Below are 12992 nucleotides of genomic sequence, written 5' to 3'. Positions count from 1 at the left end.
TTGCTGGGCCTCTGACGGAAATCTTTGTCGCTTCTTTGGACACAGGTGAGGTTCCTGAGGATTGGAGGATAGTGAACGTGGTCCCGTTGTTTAAGAAGGGTAGCAGGGATAACCTGGGAAATTATAGGCCGGTGAGCTTGACGTCCATGGTAGGGAAGTTTTTGGAGAGGATTCTTAGAGACAGGATGTATGTACATTTAGAACGGAACAATCTCAATAGTGACAGACAGCATGGTTTTATAAGAGGGAGGTCGTGCCTTACAAATTTGGTGGAGTTTTTTTGAGGAAGTGACAAAAACGGTTGATGAAGGAAGGGCCGTGGATGTCATCTATATGGATTTCAGTAAGGCATTTGACAAAGTCCCACATGGCAGGTTGGTTAAGAAGGTTAAGGCTCATGGGATACAAGGAGAACTGGCTTGGCCATAGGAGACAGAGGGTAGCGGTCGAAGGGTCTTTTTCCGGCTGGAGGTCTGTGACCAGTGGTGTTCCGCAGGGCTCTATACTGGGACCTCTGCTATTTGTGATATATATAAATGATTTGGAAGAAGGTGTAACTGGTGTTATCAGCAAGTTTGCGGATGACACAAAGATGGCTGGACTTGCGGATAGCGAGGAGCATTGTCGGGCAATACAGCAGGATATAGATAGGCTGGAAAATTGGGCGGAGAGGTGGCAGATGGAATTTAATCCAGATAAATGCGAAGTGATGCATTTTGGAAGAAATAATGTAGGGAGGAGTTATACAATAAATGGCAGAGCCATCAAGAGTATAGAAACACAGAGGGACCTAGGTGTGCAAGTCCACAAACCCTTGAAGGTGGCAACACAGGTGGAGAAGGTGATGAAGAAGGCATATGGTATGCTTGCCTTTATAGGACAGGGTATAGAGTGTAAAAGCTGGAGTCTGATGATGTAGCTGTATAGAACGCTGGTTAGGCCACATTTGGAGTATTGCGTCCAGTTCTGGTCGCCGCACCACCGGAAGGACATGGAGGCGTTAGAGAGAGTGCAGAGAAGGTTTACCAGGATGTTGCCTGGTATGGAGGGTCTTAGCTATGAGGAGAGATTGGGTAAACTGGGCTTGTTCTCCCTGGAAAGACGGAGAATGAGGGGAGATCTAATAGATGTGTACAAGATTATGAAGGGGATAGATAGGGTGAACGGTGGGAAGCTTTTTCCCAGATCAGAAGTGACGATCACGTGGGGTTACGGGCTCAAGGTGAGAGGGGCGAAGTATAACTCAGATATTAGAGGGATGTTTTTTTTTTTTACACAGGGTGGTGGGGGCCTGGAATGCGCTGCCAAGTAGGGTGGTGGAGGCAGACACGCTGACATCGTTTAAGACTGACCTGGATAGTCACATGAGCAGCCTGGGAATGGAGGGATACAAACAATTGGTCTAGTTGGACCAAGGAGCGGCACAGGCTTGGAGGGCCGAAGGGCCTGTTTCCTGTGCTGTACTGTTCTTTGCATCTTGTGTGAAAGTGATGCAGAATCTGAATTCAGTCAAGTTTGAACCCAGATTATTTAGAAAAGAGTAAAAGTCTTCAAGTAAAACAATTCATGAAACATTTAAAAGCCTCAGAAGACAATTTGGCAGATATCTTTAATCTTGTGAAATATGCAATTTTATTTGTTTGCACTTTTTAGTTTATAGAAAAGTTGTTTTCAGAAAGCACTTGTGAAGAATACAGGAATACTCTGCATGGCAGTTAACATTATGATGGGTTGAGTGTTGTGTTTTAGAAAACGTGCAACACCTCTTAACGCATTGGAAGTTCCAACATAGTTTATTTGTCATGGGTAGGCTTACATTAACACTACAATGAAATTCCCCTAGTCGCCACACTATGGTGCCTGTTAGGATACACTGAGGGGGAATTCAGCATGGCCAATCCACCTAACCTGCACATTTTTGGACAGAGAGGAAACCGCAGGAAACCCATGCAGACACGAGGAGAATGTGTAGACTCCGCACAGACAGTGACCCAAGCTGGGAATCAAACCTGGGTCTCTGGCGCTGTGAGGCAACAATGCCACCATGCCGCTCTAGGGTTCTTTTTGCAATGGATATTTCCCATAAAAACTAGTTTATATAGGAGCTTTCAGTGATACCAAATTTAGATAGGTAGGTGAATTAAGATATTTTAAAAACTCACCACGCTGAATTATGATAGTTCCACATTACCTTCATTTTTCAAGTTTAAAGAGACAGTAACTGCTTTATAGCTTCCATTTAAAATATGGTCAATCTTCCATTATTCATCTGCATGGCTATGTATGTATTTAGTGGTAATGCTATTATCCCGGTCTATTAAAATTTCTGTGGAATAATTTATCAACTCAGAACCAACATATGATCAGATGCTATATAGTGCCCATGGCACCAAGGGACTAAACATCTGGACGAGTGTAAACTAAATGATCAAGTTGCAGTAGAGGCAATTTGAAAATTGGATAGATACCAAGATTTACAATGAACACTACATCCCTGTGCCAGCTAACATAAAATTGCAAACCAGCACCAGAACTCAAATTGTGTTCTCACAGCCTACTTTGAATAAATACTGAAAATTTTATTTGGTTATCTCACAATATACTGCACTAGAATTAAGAAAAGCAACCTCCTCCATCAGAAATATACAGTAATGAGAATTTGATAGCAATTCATTGCCTAATTACAATAATATTTTGGGATACACAAGTAATGGAAGGCATGACACATGGCAAGTGTAGCATTGCAAGTGATAAGATAACTTTAGACCCATGGTTCCCAAATCTTTCCACCACTGGTGTTTCCTTCCCTCATGTCTGGGTCGTTGTAGACTAATAAAAGATTAGCATACAGATTAGATAAGCATACCTGTATTTGTAGAAGGCATTTTGCACACACTTGGGTTGGGGAGTAGCTGGATCATTTCTGTGCAGCTACATAACTGGAAAGAATGTATTATATTGTAATGTGCATGCTGTACAGTCTAAGCAGCCATGCTCAACATTAAGTGAAAGAGGTATTATTACCCAAGAAATTAACAGATGGTGTATAATATCCTTTCAAGAAGTAATGTACCAGCACTAAAACAAAATCAAAGCCTAGTCTTTTGCAAACTACAAGTAATAAATAATGGCGAACACAAATATTACCACTAAGAATTCAACCTTCAAATAATAATTTTTAGTGAAAACACGAGCACTTTTCAGCATATCCATAGCACTACAGCAGAATTGAGATTTTGAACTTGGATTTACTTAATCTTTATTTCTATTGATTTAACTATATTCCTTGCAGCATTTAGGAGACTCAGATTGGTTACATAATTTGCCTGTGGAAACTGCAGTCAGTAAGCCTCAAGCTTAGGAATGTTGTACTCTTCATGTTCTGGAACTGGCATTTCTCAGATCCTTGTTGCGATCTTCCACTGTGGTGGTTATGTGCCAAACTGGTAGAGTCTGTCAAACTGGTATAGTCTGTTGGAAGAGAACTTGGAAATAAGTTACCTTTAGACCTGTTATATGTTTTTATGGATGCTAATGGTTTTGCAGTATTGCTCTTTTCTTGAACAAAGAATTTTTGCTTAGATGAATTTAGATATTGTTTTTGTTTTCATTTCCTGCTGTAACGATGACTCAAAATACTCAATTTTCTCAAGAGATATTGCTTTGATATCTATTAATTGCACACCTCTTGTCTAGAGTATGCTTGTGATGGTAAAACAGCAGGTAATGTAATGTTGTTTCTTTGCTTCATCCATGCAACTGCTTCAAATATCCATCCTGATGTTTTTGATACACAACTGTGTATTTGCTAACTCAGGATATAATGTTGTTTAATTGCTAGGTTAACTCTTACAACTCTGCCTTTAATTTCCTTTTCTGGAATTTTGTGAATGCTGAATTGCTTAAATGAATAGCAAGAAATGTATGTTTTTAAATAGCTCATATTTTAAATGTGTTTCTTTGGGGGTGGGAAAGGGCAACTACCCAAACTTTGAATTACTTATTTTTATAGAACCAAATCATGTTTCACACCTGTAAATCAAGGGGAGAAATTGACCGCCATCTTCATCTACCACTAATTTGTGAATTTAGTTGTGTTGGATATGACTGACTAAAAGGTTCCTGACAATAAATTCAATCAATACCTTTTCTACATTAAACATTTTTATACAGAGAGTATTCTTTGGAAAAAGTTGCTGAGCTGACATATCCAATGTGCAAAAGGTTTGCTCCGTGAGAAATAGAATTAGTCAGGCAAATGAGGAGATGAAATCATTAACCGCAAGCATAGGTGCTTCAATTTGGTGCCAAATGGCAGATTCCTTTCTTCTCAGAATATGCAAAATTTGCCTTTTTCAAGAAGCAATTTCTTCTATTTCCCAATTCCCCAACTTTTATTTTCTCACATCTTTTTCTATCTGTGTTCATATATTCTTTGGTCCTTAGGTAAAGAAAAACTAGATAGGATGTATAGCAGATAAGGTTAAGCCACTGCTGATGGGGAAGCACAGATTTATAACCACTCAGGAGGAATGTAGGGGAAATTAAACAGACAACAACACCCCCCACCTTTCCCTGCATGGACATGGACACGCACGCACACAGAAAGTGGAAGCAGCAAAAAGGAGTAAGTATAAAAATATTTAATAGCTGAAAAGCTCTCTATTTTTAAGTTAGAAAGAGAATCAGCAGTCTGGATATTCCCAATAGTTCTAAAATGTATTCGGGCTAGGATCAAGTGTAGCTACCATATGGGATAAATGAATGGCAATTAGGACAATTTCTCAACAGACAGGCTGGCTATCTTCTCTCATCTCTCCCACCACTCTATGCAGAGTACCCACCTATTTCTCTTGACTTGACAGAGTTACATTAAAATAGAATATATACAACATACAAAAGGAGCTCTACATGGAGACAATTCTTGCACTAACAATTATTAATTATAGGAGTGATGGAGTAGTTTCAGAACCCAGGGGAAAATTCACTCCAACATCGGAATACTTCACAGTAACAGAGCAAGACGAGGCATATTATCAAGGTAACCAAGTTAATTGAAAGGGGATGGCCAAGAGAGGATACTTTAGATGCAAATAGAACAAATGAACAGAATCTGAAGCATATGACCAAAATCAGAATGTAATGGAACAAACAGGAGATTAATATGTAGTCAAAATTATATGAAGCTCATAATGGATTAAATTTATTTTAAAATGGTTTTATTCACAGTGCAGCCACAGGTTGTTTCTCAGAGTTGATCTTCTTGAATTAGAGGGGAAAATTTAATGTGTACTCATCTGTAATATTCGAACTATGCTATGTTGAAGAAAATTTAATAGTGCAAGGTAAGAAACACTAAGGTGCCTAATGAAATGTGATAATACATCAGACCACATTCTCTTGGGTAAATAACTTGCAGTAGAGGCAAATGTGACTTTGTGATATAACATGCCAAAGTGTTATATCACTGAACAAACTCAAAGCAACATTAAGGAAAGCAGTCTCCAGCAGCAAAATATAGTTCAGCTCCAAATATAGCGTCTGGAAACAGAGCTAGCTTTAACTCATCCATATTTGTATTTTGTGACAATTAGAAACAAGGTATAACTTTTAAATAAGTTCAATTTGATGTTTTTATGTAAGAAAGGGTTGAAACTTTAGCTATCTTCATGTTAAAAAAGCAACTGTACATTGGGTTTTGGTCACTTTAAACTATGCCTGGGCTATTATTAAAGGGTTCATGACGTGAAAACAAACAAGATTTAAAGGAAGACTAGGCTGCTGCTTAGCAACCATGGGCCTTCACTGGAAAAGGATAAGCACTTGTGGTTCAGTTGGAACCAGGTACCTAAGAAGAATGCAGCTCTCAAAGAAAACTGCTGGCAGACTGGTAAAACAAACAAGAGAAGTCCCAGAAGCTGAAGAACAGATAGTTCTAGAAACCAGGGAATGAAAAGAGAAGTCCAAGGAAAGCTAAGTCAAAGAGACAATCTGAACAATATACTGTTCACTGAAGAAAGAGGCTCCTAGTTAAAGGCAGAGCTGAAAGGTGCAGAACTGGTGAAGTCAGCTAAGAAGAAGCCAGACATCTGAAGTAACACCAAGGCTGGTGGCACCTTAAAACAGCCTGCAGTGGCATAGCTGGGTAAGATTGTGTGGAAACATGAATGCATGTAGCAATCTAGAGCAGAGGAATGGGAGAGATTGAAATCCTGGAAGTGGATCCATGGTGAACGCACTTTAAAAGCGTTGTGGGGGAGAAGATTTCAAAGTGTGTTCTTAAAGGATGAAGTTTGAAAACAGCATGAAAGTCAGAGTTCCAATGAGACCAGTTGGCTCACAGCATGACGAGCACTTTGGGGAGGCATTTGATGAGAAACCCACAGAAGTTCTATTGGGTGGCATCTGCTACTTGGTTTCAGAGTGTGGTGTGGTTGACCGCAGTTGGTTTACATAGATTGTGTACTTACTGAGAACATTATAGTACAAGATATATTTTGTAATTTGTGTTATCCTTAAAAATCTGTATGCATTTGTTAAGATATAGGTGGGGTGAAAGAATATCTTGTTATAGTCAATCTTTTTCAGATGAAAAAAATGTTATATTATTTTGTTAAATGTTAGTTGGCAGTCCTGTGACACCATTCGTCCATATCTCTAAACAAAAAAATAAAAGTTACGCTCTATTGAGCCAGGGTTCGATTCTGACCCTTCAATAATATCAGCTGGGATTGTACCAACCAGTGCCAATAAAAAGTGCCAAAACTCTGCATCCAAATTCTTTGCACATAGTACTTAGGGTGAGAGAGAGGTTGTGCTTGCCTTCTAAGATACATGATAGCAGGATGAGAGTAAAGAGATTTAAAAAGAACATTTTAAAGGGTACACTGCAGTATTCTGAATTTTTGACAGAGCAGAAATCAATAAATGGCGTTAAACAAAAATAAAGTCAAACATAAATATTTCTAAGTTCTTTCCAACCAAATTTACCACTAACATAATGGTCACATTCAGGGCAATGTATGACAGATTGAGAATATGTTACCATAAAACAGAGGCTAACCACCAGGTTTCCAATCTTAAAGATGTAAAGTGCAGAACATAAAGTGCACAACAAAGAAATTCAGCTTGCTGACTGCAATTTTCATAGTCTTAAGAAGCTTCCCAACTGAACTGCAAATAGAATGGTTAGGGTACTAGCAATGATATATTTAAAACCTCAATTCTGGCATTCTGGAGAATCATTGAAAATAACAGTAATTCAGACAGTTAATAATAAAAACAATGTACAATTTACCTTAATGTGTAAATCATTACATACAATATTTAAATGTAAAGATTAAAAATGAGAGCACTTAGAAGTTGAACCAAATGATAAAGAAATGTTAAAGCCAAAATAAATGCATTTGTAGCATCGCATTAACACAAGACCGAAAGCAGGACATGCAAAGTACTACAAATCACTTAAAGTTGTCATAGGATATCACTTTTTTTTTAATTCCACAGATCTTTTTGACAACTTTCCTCATTTTAGTGCAGTTACCATAGAATCTCTATTGTGGAGAAAGAGGCCATCCTGCCCATCGAGTCTGTACCAATTCTCCAAAAGAGCATCCCACCCAGGCCCTCCTCCCCACCCTATCCCAGTAACCCCATGCATTTAACATGGCCAATCCACCTAGACCGCACATCTTTGGACTAGGGGAGGAAACCAGAGCACCCAGAGAAAACCCACGTAGACACAGGGACAGTGTGCAAACTCCACACAGTCACCAAGGCCTGAACTGAACAAGGGTCCCTGTCACTGAGGCAGCAGTGCTAACTACTGTGTCACCCTGTTACATAGCCCAAAGAGAAGACACTGCAAGGAATCAGGCCATATGATGTCATTAAACACCCAGCTGGAAAATTAATCTGAAAGGACCCTTTTGTAAGCCAATTTCGATATCACATTCTTCTTTCCTCCTCTGCCCCTAATGTATGCGCGATCATCACCCCTAATGTATGCTACAATGTAATAAATATCCATAAGCAGTTTCACAAAAAATACCTAAAGTGTTTCACATTAATCTATATTGCAAAAACTGAACAAATCGTTACTGTGGTTTTCTATTTTTTCACATTTGCCCGAAAAGTTTGCATTCCACAGAATATTTGATACCAGCATTGTGTGGCAATATTAACATAGTCAATATACAAAACTAAAACAAAGATATGTCTGCAATGGTACAGTCATTGCATTAATGTAAAATAAACACCACAGTTTATTGCCAGAGAAGAACCTTTCAAATACACTTATTGAAGTGCCAGAGTAGTGTGTATGGAACTAATGCTTTCATGAACACCATAATTCTGTTTTGGTAGCAAACATCTGTGTTTCCGATGCATAACTAAAACCCACCATACAGAACAGAGCAAATATGAGCATGTCTTAACTATGTATCTGAACCTCTCTACAAGTCTAGGAAACATCAGGCAATCTTAATGCTGTGACAGAAGTACCCAAGTTCAGTGCACTTGGAAGCAAACAGCAGTGTCACGTTAGGTGAACAATGTCAGAGGTGGACTGGATTTCTTAGGGAATTGGGATGAAGTCCTCGAGGCTTCAACTGTTTCTATTTTATATTTACAACCTGAATTCAGGAACAATTCAAACTACGAGGAAACCAAACTTGGGAGAGATACTGAATTCGAGGCACTGGCAGAGACCTACAAAATGAGTTAGATAAAATAGCTTGTGGGCAGAATAGCATGTATAATTTAACATGAAAAATAACATTTGTTCTGTGCATGATGTTAAAATAGCCAAGGGTGGAGCTGAGCGAGATTTAGAGGTTATGAATAAGCTCTTAAGATGTGCAATCATTGTTGAACCGAAAAAGTAATTAGAATGCTGAACCAAAATAGAAAAGCACAAATTATTTACCAAGTTTAGGATTCTGGTCCTCAACAGTCATGTATACACTAAACTGACAATATATTTCAATAATAATGGAAATGCACGGGTTCACAGGCAACAATTCCAGGCTGTAATTTCTGTTGCAAGGAATCACACAAAGCAACTTGTTTCAAACTCTACACCTCCATGTTAATGAATCTTGCAGTAACCAAGATACAAACGTAGTAAATAGGAACAGTCCGTAGGCCATTCAGCCCCTTGAGCGTGCTCCACCATTCAGCAAGATCATGGCTTATCTGTGTGTTCCACATTCCCCATTTACCCCCCATAACCTTGGATGCTCTTGCCCAACAAGAATCTACCTCCACCTTAAAATATTGCCTTGGTGAATTCAGCTTACCGATTTCACAGACTTCAGGTGATCAAGGCAGATGTAATTGATTTTGGATATTAAATCTCCCACATTTTGGGTAATTTTTGTCTAAGTGGTAAGTGTATTTTAAACGCAATCCATTTGGCTGGATCCATTTTAGGAGTAACTGAAGAAGGGAGTACTGGTTTTAGTTAATTCAGCTCACTCCCAACTGACCAGTTATGCAGCATCACTAACTTAAACTGGAAGAATGCCACTCAGATGTTTGGACAATTTTTATTTTTAAAGCACAAACATTTTCAGAGTGCTTTAGTCAGAAATGAATCTATTGTTAGTTAATAAAAACCAGCCAATTGTTCTGTAATGGAAAAGTGGAAAATAGGTTCAAATCAACACATACCAGTTGATTTGCTAACACTTCAATAAAGTAAACGTTATAAAAAGATATAAACACTCGCATATATAATCAATGATAACAAAAATCTCAAAACACTTTGAAAATTGCAGCCTTTCTGCACTGGCAATACCCACAAGCAGGCAAAAACGTAAATGACCAGTTAATCAGGGATATTTATTTTGGTGGTGTTGACAGAGGAAAGAATTTTAAGTAGGACTGCATAGTCAAATTGTGGCATCTTCAAAGTCCAACTGAACATTGGAACAGGGAGTCTGATTTCAGTTCATTAAAGCAGCATCCAGAATGCAAGACTTTCAGTACAGTACTAACAAGAACTGCATGCTGCCCAAAAAGTGACCAGAAACACCCATTCCTTGTCAAGGTCAATATTCTGACTTGTCGGTCACCTCCCTCCCTAAAATGTGGGCCAACAACTCACTGGTTAGGTAAATTGGCATAAAGGTTCAACCACAACCAGTAACATCTAAAAAGTACCTGACAAACTGAAAATACAATGCCAATATCCTTTCAACAGCTTCACTCAATAGAGAAGACAATCTACTAAAACGGAACACTCCAAGAAACATTAATGCCTTTAACATTAAAATTTTAGGATACATTCAAAAAAACTCACATAAAAAAGTGATAGAATTTTCAGAAATGATCATTGCGGCACTCGCAGGATAATTAGGCTTTATTTCCCTCACTCAATAACAACAGGATTGGCTTTCTCCCGATTGCTCTGTGAAAATCACATGAGATGACTACCTGGATTTCAGACTCCAACATTTGCAAAAGGAGAGAATTCCATGGCCATCCAAGGATAGGTGTGGACAAATACATTGAAAGATCTGGGAAAGCTCAATTGCAATCTTGAACATGCTTTAACATTTGCACAAGAAATTGCTTTATCCAGTCATGGCTCCTCTAAAGTTCCTGCTTTAGAGCAAGCAGTACAGTACAAAAGTCAGTCTTCTCAACACCATTATATATTTGTGGGGTTGGAATAAGTCTGCACAAGGATGAACTGATGCAACTAATTCCAAACAATCCAAAACATCTTTCAAATTAAAAACTTTTAATATAATATTCTGCTTCAGAAATTACATTTGCGTCTTTGAGTTTGTTACAACCCAGGTTTTAAAAATGAAATCCTTGCTTTTGTTGCAAAATTCAGTTGTTTTCTTGAGCTGATTGCTGCCTTCAGAGCAAAAAGTGCTCTCAATCTATACAATGATACTTTCTGCATTGCTACATAACGTTCTCAATTACAAGATAAACTCGTCACTTACTCCTCCAAGAAGTGCTGCTGTGGACCTATTATAGATCCTGGTCGACATATCCTAATCCATCCTATGACTTCTGCTGCAGTGAATCTGTAGTGTTTCATTATGTAACAGGCTATTAATGTACCTGTTCTTCCTAAACCAGCTGAAATGAAGGAAGATTGGTTATGTGATTACATATTTGAGAAGCAAGTTATTTTACAATTGCTAAACTAGGATTGATTTAAACCAAATTATATGAAATTTGATTTTGAATTAATGCAGCTTATTGTGAAACTCAAATCTAAAGAGTTAATACCACCACCAAGCATTTGTCATGGCAACTGCTCTATTATGTCAGAAACAGCATAATATGAATAGCACGTTTTGCAATACATCCCAAAAACGTGGGGAAATAATGTTTTTACAAACAAAGTTGGGGAGTAATTTACTAAACTACTTGGATCCAAGGATTTTTGAAGTTTTGGTAAGGCATTGTTTCAAACTAATCATACAATTCCTGATCAATAGGAAGTGCATTTTCAAGAACTTGACCATATATAGTACATCGCAAGCAATCCTTCCTCTCATTTCGTGTCCATGGCCTGCAAATTGGACAACATGGTCCTTTTACATTGCTGCACCACCATGCATCTTAAGGGGAACACTCCTTGTGTGGCGACTGTTGTTCGCCGAATGGTTCAATCCTGAATGCTATGCAGTACAACATTAAAACAAGGCACAATATTTAAATGTTCATTATTCAATTGAAGTCATCATTGTTCATATAAAACTTCAGTCCAACAACAACATATAAACTTCTATGAAAGGTACTATTTGCAGTCCAAGTTTAGCACTTGTTGCATTGTAGTTTTGGCTTTCCATCAACAAACTGAACAAATGTTTGTAATCTCCACAGGTTTTGCCTGCTCGAACATTGCAGAAACACTCCTCATTATGTCATTTCTGCCAAAGTTACAGCAGGCAACTAGGGAAGCACTGTGGAAATTCCTCTCTTGATAAATGCAAATCTAGTGTTCAGACACAAAATGCTGAAGTATACATTTAGGTTACATTTGAGGTGCAAATGTGCACAAGAATACAGGATCTCTACAAAAACGGTGCGTTATAAAACCAATAGATTATCTCAAGACTTCAAAGTCATTGTTTGTATGGATTCAACTAAAATTTCCATACACTCAACATAAACAAGTATAATTCAATGAAAACATAAAATTGTCAGGCAGGAGACGACTAGCTGGTCTATCAAATCAACCCCTCACGTATGATGGCTAAAGCATCATGACTACACTCATTCACTCCACCATCAAGTGTAATGAAGGGCAAAAACAAGGAAAGATTTTAAAAATTATTTTCTGACCCCCGTGCCAATCAAAACCATCCAGCAATCATAGGTCATTTCAGTATTTTGAGTAATAGGAAATACAGCAAATATATTTTGCAATCTTTAATGGATTCTGAGCAAAAATAAAGCAAAGTATTTTTTAAAAATAGTTTTGAATAATGTGTATTCCACAAAATGTCTGTATCACTTCTCACCATTAAAAGCAATGAAAGTTACTTTGCTATTTACAATACACATTTTAAGCACAACTGCTTTTACAAATTTTGTACATGCAATTTTATGCCTCTGGTCATGATATCTTTCTGGGAATTAATCTAATTATTGATGGATTGATAGGGCTCCAGAACAATGCTGATAACGTTAGCTTAAGAAAGGACATGCAGTTAAGGAAAACCTTTCATGATAAAAGAGTTTTGCAGCCAATGAACATTTTGTTTGAGGAAGTGTACTCATTGTTGTAATGCTGGGAAAAACAAACATCAACATCTACACAGCAAGATATCACAAGTAGCAATTAGGTAACGATCAGATAACTTGTTTTAGTGAACTAAAAATAGAAAATGCTGGGAACATCTGGTAGATCTGGCAATATTAATCTCTGGTTTCTCTGGCTGAGAAACTGTGTTAAAGTTCCAGTTCTGTTATCTTTCATCACAATCTGATCAAAGGTCAAAGACCTGAAATGTTAACTC

The 12992-nt window shown here is 37.9% G+C and overlaps 1 protein-coding gene across 2 annotated transcripts in view; it reads right to left on the bottom strand.

Annotated features, from left to right (window-relative positions):
- The window catches only part of cdc14ab (cell division cycle 14Ab), a 145247-nt gene that overhangs the window by 51247 nt on the left and 81008 nt on the right, over positions 1–12992 (bottom strand). For both annotated transcript variants that reach the window (XM_078218227.1, XM_078218228.1), the window contains exon 10: positions 10962–11100. In XM_078218227.1, the coding sequence (XP_078074353.1) occupies positions 10962–11100 (139 nt within the window). The remainder of the gene's footprint in view (positions 1–10961; positions 11101–12992) is intronic.

Source organism: Mustelus asterias, chromosome 8, assembly GCF_964213995.1.
Source record: "Mustelus asterias chromosome 8, sMusAst1.hap1.1, whole genome shotgun sequence".
NCBI classification, from domain to species: domain Eukaryota; kingdom Metazoa; phylum Chordata; class Chondrichthyes; order Carcharhiniformes; family Triakidae; genus Mustelus; species Mustelus asterias.
This window is presented reverse-complemented; position numbering and strand designations above follow the sequence as displayed.